Here is a 12,947-nt window from a genome sequence, read left to right on the forward strand (position 1 = left end):
GATGAAGGCAATCAAAATGTACACGCTTCTTGGAGGGAATATAAGTTGGTGCAGCCACTGTGCAGTTTTGAGCCAGGATGGAGGTTCTCCAAAAAACTAAAAATCTAATTACCATATGATCCAGCAATCCCACTCCTGGGCATACATCCGGACAAAACTATAATTCAAAAAGACACAGGCACCCCTGTGTTCACAGTAGCCAAGACATGGAGACAACCTGAATGTCCGCTGACAGATGAATGGATGAAGAAGATGTGGTGCATATGCAATGGAGTACTATTCAGCCATAAAAAAAAACAAAATAATGTCATTTACTGCCACAAGGTTGCAACCAGAGATTACCGTACTAAGTGAAGTAAGTCGAAAAGAGAGAGGCAAATACCAGATGATATCACTTATACATTGTGTCTAAAACATGACACAAACGAGCCTATCTATGAAACAGACATGACTTAGAAACTGAACAACAATCACGACAAAACAGAAGCAGAATCATGGACACAGAGAATAAGGACAGATCTGTGGTTGTCAAGGGGGAGGGGGTTGGAAGAGGGATGGAGTGGGACCTTGGGGTTAGCAGAGATACGTTTTTATATAACAGATGGATAAACAACAAGGTCCTACTGATATATGATTAGTGATAACAATATGTCACTATGTTACATATTCACTATCCTATGATAAACCATAAAGGGAAAGGACATAAGGAAAAGAATGTATATATAACTGAATCACTTTTCTGTACAGCAGTAATTAACAACATTGTGAATCAACTATACTTCAATAAAACATTTTTTAAAAGGTACGAACTTCCAGTTATAAGATAAAGAGGTACTAGGAATGTAACATGCATGCTCAGTCACTGAGTCCTGTCTGACTCTTTGAGACCCCATGGACTGCAGCCTGCCAGGCTCACTGTCTGTGGGGTTTCCCAGGCAAGAATACTGGAGTGGGTTGCCATTTCCTCCCACAGAAGAATGTAATATACAACATGATAAATATAATTAACATCGCTCTATGTCATATATGAAAATTAAAAGTATAAATCCTAAGAGTTCTCACTATAAGAAATTTTCTATTTCTTTAATTTTGTGTCTAAATGAGATAATGGATGTTCACTAAACCTACTGTGATAATCATTTCCTAATGTATGTAAGTCAAATCACAATGCTATACACAAACTAATATTGTGCTACATGACAATTATATTTCAATAAAACTGGAAGAAAAAAAAATAGTTAGAGGGACTTCCCTGGCGGTCCAGGGGTTAAGAAACTGCCTTCCAATGCAGGGGATGTGGGTTTGATTCCTGGTTGGTGAACCATTCACTGGAAGGGCCGATGCTGAAGCTGAAGCTCCAATACTTTGGCCACATGATTCAAAGAGCCAACTCACTGGAAAAGACCCTGATGCTGGGAAAGACTGAAGGCAGGAGGAGAAGGGGTTGACAGAGGATGAGATGGTTGGATGGCATCACTGACTCAATGGACATAAGTTTGAGCAAGCTCCAGGCGTTGGTGATGGACAGGGAAGCCTGGCTGCGGTCCATGGGATCACAAAGAGTTGAACATGACTGAGCGACTGAACTGAACTGGTGAACTAAGATCCCACATGCTGAGGGGCAACTAAGCCCATGTCCCACAACTAGAGCCCATATGGCATAAATGAAGAGCCGACACGCCACAGCAAAGAGCTAGCATGGCCAAAAACTAAAACAAGTGTTAGAAGGGAACGCTGCACTCAGCCCTCCTCCCTGGGTATTTCCAATATCCATTAGCATGTTAAGGCTCTGATAAGTCCTGTACAAGGTAGCCTGTTTAGTTTGGTTTTCAATTTTTAAAATGTGCTGCATAATTAAAAAAAAAAAGTAAGATTCACGAAGAAATCATGGGATATTCATACAATGGACTACAATGGAGAAATGACATTTGCTACTTGCGACAACAAGGATTAATCTCAAAACACAACAAATCCAGTTTGTCCTCCACCCTCCAAAAATAAAATTACTCAGTCCCATGTGTCTCATCCAGTCACTCCCTCTGTTTGGTATTTAGACAGCAGAAGATTTATTTTGAAAGTGTTAGTCTCAAAGTGTTACTCGCTCAGTCGTGTCCAATTCTTTGGTGACTCCATGGACTATAGTCTGCTAGCACCTCTGTCCACAGAGTTCTCCAGGCAAGAATACTGGAGTGGGTTGCCATTTCCTTCTCCGGTGGATCTTCCCAACGCAGGGGTTGAACCTGCATTTCTGGAGTCTCCTGCACTGGCAGGTGGATTCTTTACCAGCTGAGCCCCCAGGGAAGTCCAAGGTACTCATTCCTGACCAAAGAGCATCACGAGTGTGTGTGACGCTGGAACAGAGCATCTGTGGACTTGAATATGTGTAGGACTTCATCTCCACGGAGGATCCACAGAGAGTGCTCGCCCATGATCCCACAGTGCTCCCCAGGCTCTCACCCTCTCTGAGCACCTCCTTCTGCTTCAGCACCCCCACGAGGGTCAGAAGACGGGGCAGGGCTGCCCAGGCGGCCACTGTGTGCTGGGCTTGGCTCCGCAGAGTCAGGACCCGGCCTCCCCTCCGCTCCTCGGAGGCCTTGAGGAAGAGCTGCACTGTGTTCTGGTCTAGCAGGGCTTTGGAAAACAGCCAGATCCTAGGAAGGAAAGTGATGGGGGTGTGGAAAACATCAGCAGCTATCTCTGCAGCAAATGGTGTTTTTCCCTTTCAAATAAGCCAGTCTGAACCCCACGCTTCAGACCCATCATGGATCGCCTTACTGGGCTCTCAGCCCACAGGGATTCAGTGTAACAGGGCTAAGATCACAGGCTCTGAGGTCAGTCAAATGTGAGACTGAATCCCAGCGCTAATGCCCACTCACTGTGCGGCCTTGCCCAAGGACATGACCTCCCTGAACCTCAGCTTCTTCTTCTTCTGTAAAGTGGAGGAAAACGTGGAACCACTGATGCTGAACTGATATTGCTAACGAGTTATCAGTCTATGTTTTATGGTGGGTGACAAGGGGCAAAACAGTCCCAGAAGCCTGCTGTTAAACTTCCTGGAGAATCGGGGCCAGCAACATGGTGCCAATCATCCACATGGTTTTTTTGTTTGTTTGAGTTTTTTCTTTTCTTTTGCATGTAAGTCTTCCCAGGTGGCGCTAGTGGTAAAGAACCTGACTGCCAATGCAGGAGCTGCAGGAGACAGTTTTGATCCCTGGATAGGGAAGATCCCCTGGAGGAGGGCATGGCAACCCACTCCAGTATTCTTGCCTGGAGAATCTCATGGACAGAGGAGCCTGGTGGGCTATAATCCATGGGGTCGCAAAGAGTCGGACATGACTCAAGTGACTTAGCACACACGAGGCGTGTTAAGACCTTAGTTTCCTGACTAGGAATCAAACCCATGCCCCCTACACTGGAAGTGCAGAGTCTTAACCACTGGACCACCAGGGAAGCCCCACATGGTATGTTCTTTATATGACACTATGGGAGATGTTTTCCAAGGGAGTACCAAGACCAGGGACAAAGTCAGCCATGCTTTCCTTGGTGCACACTCACACAGGTGTGAGAGAGAGTGTGTGTGTTTCCCTAAGGAAAGGCACTATTTACAAATAATGCCATTGTTTGGTTTCTCATTTTGCACTGGCTGCTAGAAGCTCAGAGCCAAATCTTCAGCTCCACTCTAGAAAATGGCATGCATTTCATTTACTGATGCCACTTTGATCATCTTCCCATTTTTCCTTCCCTTCACCCTAATTTCCTCATGTATTTTTTTTGAAACCCAGAATAAGAATCGGCAAGCTATGGACCAAAACCAGCCCACCTGTATATTAAGTAAAGTTTTATAGGAACTTGGCCACTTGCATTGATTTACATGTTGTGTACGATGCTTTTGTGCTACAATAGCAGAGTACCTGCCACAGAGAGCATGTGGCCTGCAGATCCAAAAATATTTACCATCATGTCCTTTCCTGAAAGTTTGCCAGTTGTTGACCTAGAACAATATACATTTTCATAATCTACCTCAAACCCTTTGTATATTGGGAATAAGGCTTCCCAGTTGGCTAGGCGGTAAAGAACCTGCCTGCCAATGCAGGAGACACGGGTTTGATCCCTGGTCCAGGAAGATCTCCTGGAGGAGGAAATGGCAACCCATTCCAATATTCTTGTCTGAGAAATCCCACAGACAGAGGAGCCTGGCAGGCTATAGTTCACTGGGTCATAAAAGAATCAGACATGACTTAGCAACTTAACAACAATTATGAATGCTGCTATAACTAAAAAAGAAAAGAAAATAGATCAAAGTGGAAAACTGAATGTCTCCTCCCTTCCACACCCTCAAGCCTTAAAATCAAGAATGGCATGGATGGTCCCATCCCATTCAGCGATGGTCCCAGAGGGCACTTCTGGGTGATGATTTCCCATCTCCCAGGACTTAGCCCTTCAACCTCAGAGGCCCCCTCCCTTCCTTGAAGCCGCCTGGGGATGGTCACCTGGCTGGGGCAACCTTGCTGGAGAGCTGCAGCTGAACAGCCCTGGGGGCTCTGAGGACCTCCTGGTGTAGGAGGACACTCACACCCCAGCCCCGGGTGTTCCTCCGGCTGTCCTGGCTTGCACTGGCCTCCAGCAGAATCAGCTCCTCGCCAGACACGTGCACAGACAGGGAGCTGTTGAGGCTGCGCTCTCTGTACCGCCGGACAGCCGCCTGCACCTGCAGAGAAAGAGGAGAGAGTTCAGAAGCAGGGGTGTTGGGGGGACTTCTCTGACGGTCTAGTAGTTAAGCATCTGCCTTGCAATGCAAGGTACATGGGTTCAATCCCTGATTGGGGAACTAAGATCCCACATGCCACAGAGCAACTTAGCGTGCGAGCCACAACTACTGAGCCCTTTCGGCTCAAGTAGAGGATCTGTGTGCTGCAGTGAAAGATCTTCCGTGACACAAGGAAGATGCCGCGTGCCACAGCTAAGACCCAACACAGCCACATAATAAACAAACACATACTTTTATAAAACAGTAAAAGTGAAAGCGTGAGTCACTCAGTCACGTCCAACTCTTTGCGACCCTATAGACTATGGTCTGCCAGGTTCCTCTGTCCACGGGATTCTCCAGGCAAGAATACTGGAGTGGGAAGCTATTCCCTTCTCCAGAAGATCTTTTCAACCCAGGGATCAAACCTGGTTCTGCCTGCATTACAGGCAGATGCCTTACCATCTGAGCTACTAGGGGAACCCCTCTTTTTTAATTTTCATAAAAGATACTATTTTAAAAAAAAGCAGAGGAAGGACAGGAAGGGTCTGCAGGAGCTGGGTATGCAGGAGGGCCTCTTCTTCCAGGAAGACTTCCCGAGTCACTCCAGCACTGAGCATCACCAAACACAGTGGACAGCAAACACTCAGGAAGAAAAATAAGACAGAGGGAAGAATAGGGGGACGCCTTCCCTGACCCCAGCTCCTTGCCCAGGAACAGAGGATCACCTTGTCCGTCCCACTACCTATGAGGTGGGATTTCTGTCTTACAAACGGAGAAACTGAGGCTCAGAGACTCACATATTCAACCTGGGCCTGCCTGGCTCTAAAACTCATGTTTGTGCCTGAAAGAGGGCTGCTGGGGGGAACAGAAGACCCCTGAGCAATTCGGTTACAGAAAAGTATGCTCCACAGTGCCCCTTGGGGCCCAGAGAACCCCTAGAAGTTCTGGAGGTCAAAGGCGAGAGTGTCTGGTGCATATGGAGGGACCACACTTGGGGTGAGTTCTCTGGTGGCTCAGAGGGTAAAGCGTCTGCCTGCAAGGCAGGAGATCTAGGTTTGATCCCTGGGTTGTGGGATCACAACCCACTCCAGTATTCTTGCCTGGAGAATCCCATGGACAGAAGAGCCTGGTGCAGACTACAGTCCATGGGGTCACAAAGAGTTGAACATGACTGAGCCACTTCACTTTCACACCTAGGGTGAGGTTGGGGCAAAGGCCTGGCCAGACCCCCCAGGGTGATGGGGGGAGGAGTAGGGTGCAAGCGGCGAGGCCCACTCTTCCACCAGCTCTGTAGGATCTGAAGCCCACTTCCTGATCTGGGCCTCAGTTCCCCCACTACAGGGTAGAAACTGGCCAGCCCATTCTGCAAGTTACAATCACTTGGGGAGCTTTTACAAGTATGCCTGGCCCCTCGCTACTTGAATTGACAGTAGTGTCTCTCATGCAATGCAACAGTATTCAGTGATAAAATGAAACGAGCTATTAAGCCCTGAAAAGACACAAAGGAATTGTAATGGCACATTCTAAATGAAACAAGCCAAGCTTTCACTTCAAGGCTACAAACTGAATGATTCCAACTGTATGATGTTCGCGGGGGGAAAAGGTAAAACTAAAAATACAGAAAATGGTAACTGGTGGCCAGAGGGTAAGAGAGAGGGAAGGAGGAACAGAGGGATTGCAAAGGATCTTTAGGGCAGTGAAACTACTGTGTATGATACAGTGAAAGCTGATTTACGACATTATGCACTTGGCAAAACCCACAGAATGTATGGCACAAAGAGAGAACCTTAAAGTAAATGATGGGCTTTAGTTCACAATGAATTAATATTGGTCCCTCCCATTTTAACAAATGTACCACAGTAATGCAGGATGTTTGGCTTATTTTTTAAACATTATCCTTTTATCTATTTATTTTTTATTTTGGCCAAGCCATGCAGCATGCAAGATCTCAGTCCCCGACCAGGGATGGAACCAGCACCCCACAGCAGTGGAAGCACAGTCTACCACTGGACCACCAGGGAAGTCCCACAAGATGTTAATAAGTGGGAAAACCGTGTATGGTGGAGAACAGGGGTCTACAAGAACTCTCTGTACTTTCTGTTCAATTTTCCTGTAAACCTAAAACTGCTCTAAAAACGGAGATTTATTAATTTTTTAAAAGAGTGCCTGGGACGCCCTAACCAATCAACTCAGCATCTCCAGGCTGCGGTCCAGGAATGTCCTATTAATAAAACTGCTCCACCTGCTTCTAACGTGCAGCTGAGGCTGGGAACTTCCAGGGGACACCATGTCTTCTCTGATTGACTCTGCGGGCCGGAGAGGTCTTGTGGAGCATGCATTCTCAACCCAAGGGGCAATATCGCTCTAATGCATAATTGGTTCTTGTGGGGTGGGGAGGGCTGGTTAAAAAAAATAATTTCTTATATAAGGCACAGATATGCATCTGCACATAACAGAAATATAGGACATGTGTGGACTTAAATTTTCATAGAGGGGACGATTAGGGAAAAAGTGTCTAACAAGCCTCCTTGGTTGGGGATGCAATAATGAAAATTAGGCTGAGAAACATCAATGAAGAGACACCTGCGGCGGGCGGGGGGGTGGGGAGTTTCAATAGCGGGGATGGGTTTGAGAAGGCTGGGCTCCTACCCCCTAGACCCAGCCCCCATTCAATCACAGAGATAATGTGAGCAAAGGCTCCTGCTGTTTTAAAAAGTAATAATATACTCAATACTCTTAATGGCCTCTATGGGAAAAGAACATTAAAAAAGAGTAGAGATACATATATATACATGAAGTGAAAGTCGCTCAGTCATGTCCAACTCTTTGTGACCCCATGGACTATACAGTCCTTGGAATTCTCCAGGCTGGAATACCGGAGTGGGTAGCTGTTCCCTTCTCCATAAGAGAGGGATTTTCCCAACCCATATGTATAACTAAATCACTTCGCTATACATCTGAAGCTAACAAAACATTGTAAATCAACTATACTCTAATTTTTTTTTAAAAAGTGACAATAAAGCCTGAATCCATTAGCTGACCCAGCACCCAAGGTTCCAACAGGACCCCTCCACCTTCTCCATGAGTGCTGGAGACACATGGCGCTCCACATCCAGACTGCCTGGGTGCCCATCCAAGCCCCTCCACTTAAGGGCTCCATGACCTTGTACAGGTCACATCACCTCTCCGTGCCTCAGAGTCTCATCTGCAAAATGCCGAGACAGCAGCACTGTGAGGCATCCGTGAGATGATCCACATCAAGGGCTGAGACCAGAGCCCGGGGCACAACCAACATTCAAGGGACATCAGCTCCCGTTATAACTGACTTCGGCGATGGCACATTTTCCAATCTGGCGGGTGCCATGATTTTATACACCTCGAAAGCAAAAAGGCTGCTGATGAGACAATGAACCAGCGTGGGTCTGAAGACACATCCCGATTTCAGAGATACCAACACATGAGAAAACACGCCTCTGTGAGCTTCCATTCTTCAGAGCTCTTCCTGGGCTCCCCTTGAGTTGTCAAAACCCACAGGCACAGGACTGAAGCCACAGCAGGCATTTAAAAACTGCTATCGAATTCTGGTCCTCATCCCAGTGGGGATGACCCATTTACACCTCCATCTCCCCAGCCCGCAGCCTAATTCCGGTGTACACAGCATACTCTCAAAGCAACCAAGGTGGGGGGCTTTCTACGGAGCCGGTCCTGGGGGCACAGAGCACAGACCTCCCACCTGCACTCCTCTCCTGGCCTCTTCCCTTCCCCGTAGAATGAAACCCTACAAGGTTTCTACCCAACACTGGGCAAAATACTCTGGGATCTGAAAAGCCTCTTCCAGATCCAACGACAGGACAGGGTTTCGAGGACAATTCTGCCTCTCTCCATTTTCAAGGGTGAAATGTGATCCTTTCACCCTCCAGGGAGCTGAAAACCCTTCTTGCCTGGACAATCACTTCCAAATGACGGATTTGGAAATCTCCTTCCCATCTGTTCTTGATTCTGCAGGGGCTGTCTGGCTAAGCTCAGCATCGTGGTGTAGCCCTCCCTCTGCTCCCCCCAACCATCCTCCAGCCTCCCTTCCTTCCGCTCCAGCTCCCAGCAAGCCGGCCGCTCGCAGACAACACTTGGCAGGTAACTGAGGTCATCCCGAAGGGACCACCATCTGTACCTGTAAGTCTGGAGGAAACGTGGGTCCACGGGGACGTCTGAGCTGGAAGGAAACCACCGAGTGGGAGTCAGATCCATTCAGCTGGACTGAGACCTGCCGGGAGGGGGAAGTGGAGAAGGGGTGAGGGGGTCAGAGGGAGCGAAGGAGTGAGATGCAGAACCCAAGAAGGTGGCTGGCTGGGCAGTGAGGAGGGACAGGTCATCCCAGAGTTGTCCCAAACCCAGGCCCCACAGCAGATGCCTGAGCCACCATCCTTCCAGGACGGTTCTCAGCCTAAATCTTATGGAGACTGCCTTACTTGGAAGCTTGAGAAGTGAGGCCCCAGACACGGGGCTGAAAGGACAGCTCTCGGACAGCAGACCCCATCCTCCCCCTGCCGTGGTGTCTGCTCATGCCTCCCATGTTCACAGCTGCCATTTATTTGACCCTGACTATGAACCAGGCACTGGGAAGCTGGTTTTACAATCCTCATCTTATTCAATCATCACCCCTGCTCTCATAGGCTGGTATTACTATCCTTCTTCTCAGGAGGAAAAACTGATGCTCAGCAAGGTTGAACAATTTACCCAAGGTCACAGAGAAAGTCCACAGTGGAGCTGGGATTTGAACTTGAAAGCTCCTTGGAGATGGGAACAGAAACACAGTCATCTGTGCAGTCCCAATATATCGCATGGAGCCTGGCATGCAGCAGAGACACTATCTATATATGGTGAATTAATGAATATATCCACAGTGGCTGCTATATATTCACCAAAATGCACTTCCTTTCCCTCTAGGACATACAGCTAAAACTACATTTCCCAGCCTCCCTTGCAGCTGGGTTGGGGGGGGTCGGGTGATGAGTTTCCACCAATGGAATTACTTATGCGTCTGACCAGTGAAAACCTCCTGCAAAATTCTCACCCTCTTTCTCATCTAGTCAACTGGGGCAGAGCCACAGGGTGGCAGGAGCCTGGGTCCCTGCATGACTGTGTGGAGTAGACCCACACTGAACTGTGAAATGACTGCAGAATAAACTTTCACAGTAAAGCAAACTTTTGTCACAGTGGTGCACCCTGATTCATCATATGCATGCTGCCAAAATAAAGCCTGTGCGATCAGCTTGCCAGGGCCAGCTGAGGGCCACCTCCTCAGCTGTCCCATACTGACACCCGCATGCTAACATTAAATCCCCTCCTCCCCCAGCTACGAGGCAGAACTCAGTCTTCTGACCTGGGACGTGATGTTGTGGTTGATGGTAGCTCGTGCAGCCACACCACAGTCAAATGCTCCCTCGTGCCTCTGTCTGAAGACAATGTCCCCATCCACATTCAGGGCTTGGGGAAACCTCAGCTAGGAAAGAACAGACAGTACCTTTTACTCTTGCCAGCAGTCAAGCTCTGCTTGGAAATCGCCAACCAGCATTTGCCAGCCCAGGGATGGGTACCTGGAAGGAGTGAGTCACGTCCAGGGCCAGGTTATGCCAGACTTCACTGTGCTGAGATCTATTGTGGTGCAAAGCCTTCAAGTGCAGCAAGACTTTCTGGTTGACTCTCAGAGTGGCCTCAACACCTCTGTTCTTAGCCTGTACAAGAACCGACGGCCCTGAGAGAGGGGACTCCCCATCTCTGAGTGCCTCAGAGGCCACCCTCGGAACCCAGCAATCAAAGTGGCCCCAAGATTGATGGGTGAAAGCACAGTCTACACTGCGCCACTCACAGGAAAGAAAGGGGGCAGGTGCCAGGTGGGTCTTTGATATGTGTGGTCAACTCCAGCACCCACAGGGTTAGCGGGGTAGGCTTTAGGGCCTGTCTCTCATTCACAAGGAGTGACTGCTCTAATCACTGCTGCATTCGTAACACTCAGCATGGCACCTGGTGCATAGCAGGTGCTCAAGAAATATCAAGATGAATGCAGAATCGCTAGTTGTAGTTACAGCCTGAAATCCCAAGGGCAATGCCATGCTAAGTGGAAGAATGTTTAATTCACAGTGTGGCAGGCAGAAAAATACCCACCTTCCCTAAAATATCCATGTCCTCAACCCTGAACTCTGGGAATCTGTTACCTTACAGGGCAAAAGAGATTTTACAATTAAGAATCTTGAGATGGGCAGATTATCCTGGATTATCCAATGAGCTAATCACAAGGATTTTTTGGTTTGTGTTGGGATTTTTTATTGTTGTTGTTGTTGTTTTAGTTCAAACAACAAGTGAGACCTTAGTTCCCTGACCAGGTATTGAACCTGCGCCCCTGCAGTGAAAACATCGAGTCTTAACCACTGGACTGCCAGGGAAGTCTCAAGGGTTCTTATAAGAGGGAGGCAAGAGAGTCACAGTCAGAGAGAGGAAGATGCTACTCTGCTACCTTTGAAAACAGAGAAAGGGACCATGAATCAAGACACATGGGTGGTTTTTAGAAGTTAGAAAAAGCAAAAAAAAAAAAAAAAGGATTCTCCCCTGGAGCTTCTAGAAAGAATGCAATCCTGGAAACACCTTGATTTCAGTCAAGTGAAACCCATTTTTTATTTCAGATCTCAAGCAATGTAAGATAAATTTGTGTTGTGAAGCCACTAAGTTTGTGGCAATTTATTATAGCAGCAACAGGAAATACATACACAGAGTTAACCACTTATTCACTCAACAACCATTTTGCTTCTGCCACGTGCTAAGTACAAGCAGCAGGCTGCCATCTTTTCCCACCTCTGCCGACTGAGAAGTTAAAAAATGTCTTGCCACCAGAATTTTATCACTGGTGAACGTCTCTAAAAGAATACGCAGCTTTGTTTCAGAGCCAGGATGGAGGAGGAAGAAACAAAGGTCCAAGAGAAGTGGAAAATGTGTGTCATTAAACAGATAGGGTTGTAAAACCCTGGAGAAGGAAATGGCAACCCACTCCAGTGTTCTTGCCTGGAAAATCCCATGGACAGAGGAACCTGGCAGGCTACAGTTCATGGGGTCACAGAGAGCTGGACATGACTGAGCACACAGGCTTTTAGACAGAACTGTCAAATCAAATTAAATTAAAGGATCCCCACCTACTTGGTTCTAGCCTGTTGCTGTCAGGTGAGGTTTCAGGCCCAGTGGGTCAGATCTTCCAATTTTTTATAATTAGAAGCAGAGATCTGCGTTTTATTCCAAATCTTCTGATTTAAATGTTGACACTTTTTTTCTTTACTCTAAATGCTAAGCAGGCCAAACAAAACACATCTGCAGGCTGGATTTGGCCCATTCGCCATTTTGCAATCTCCGGTTTAGAAAACAGGACACACCACAGGGAAACATTTGCGCAGGTGTTCAGGGTCATCATCCCACCCATGGTTCCCCCTCAGGACCTCCAAGGACTTCAGCTCCCAAACCTGGGGGCTGCTCACAGCCCAGTTTGACAGGCAGGGAAGTGAGGCCCCAGAAACACAGGTCTCTCTCCATGTACAGCAGCTGGCCCAGCTCCAGCCCCAGACCTGTGGATATCCCCAAGGGAGAAACCACCACTGTCTTCCTTCTCCAGGGCCCAGCACACAGCAGGTGCTCAATACATGCTTGCTGGAGAATGGGATCATCTCCTGGAGCATCTTTTCCTAGAGGGGTCAGGAAGGAGACTCAGATGAGGGCCCATAGCCATGTCATAAGTACTCAAGATTGCACCCAAGTACAATCTTGGAAGGACTGATGCTGCAGCTGAAACTCCAATACTTTGGCCACCTGATGCAAAAAGCTGACTCACTAAAAAAAGATGCTGATGCTGGGAAATACTGAAGGCAAAAGGAAAAGGGGGTGATAGAGGATGAGATGGTTGGATGGCATCACTGACTCAATGGACATGAGTTTGAGCAAACTCCAGGAGACAGTGAAGGACAGAGGAGCCTGGCGTGCTGCAGTCCATGGGGTCACAAACAGTCAGACATGACTTAGCAACTGCACCACAAGTACTCGAGAAAGATCACTGTACTCCATTTCGATCCTCCCAGCAACTGCATAAGAGATGAGGATTGCTGTCTCCACTGCACAGAAGAGGAAACTGAGATCCAGAGACACCAGATGATTTGCTAAGGGCACA

The 12,947-nt window shown here is 47.7% G+C and overlaps 1 protein-coding gene across 1 annotated transcript in view; it reads right to left on the reverse strand.

Moving 5' to 3' along the window:
* LOC110129295 (uncharacterized) overlaps window positions 1-12,947 on the reverse strand; it is a 153,298-nt gene that overhangs the window by 70,655 nt on the left and 69,696 nt on the right. Inside the window, exons 33-37 of the mRNA XM_070461127.1 lie at window positions 10,342-10,479; window positions 10,128-10,247; window positions 8,916-9,008; window positions 4,491-4,708; window positions 2,458-2,651 (exon numbers count right to left, since the gene is read on the reverse strand). Of these exons, the coding sequence (XP_070317228.1) occupies window positions 2,458-2,651; window positions 4,491-4,708; window positions 8,916-9,008; window positions 10,128-10,247; window positions 10,342-10,479 (763 nt within the window). The remainder of the gene's footprint in view (window positions 1-2,457; window positions 2,652-4,490; window positions 4,709-8,915; window positions 9,009-10,127; window positions 10,248-10,341; window positions 10,480-12,947) is intronic.

Source organism: Odocoileus virginianus, chromosome 33 (genome assembly GCF_023699985.2).
Source record: "Odocoileus virginianus isolate 20LAN1187 ecotype Illinois chromosome 33, Ovbor_1.2, whole genome shotgun sequence".
Classification (NCBI taxonomy): domain Eukaryota; kingdom Metazoa; phylum Chordata; class Mammalia; order Artiodactyla; family Cervidae; genus Odocoileus; species Odocoileus virginianus.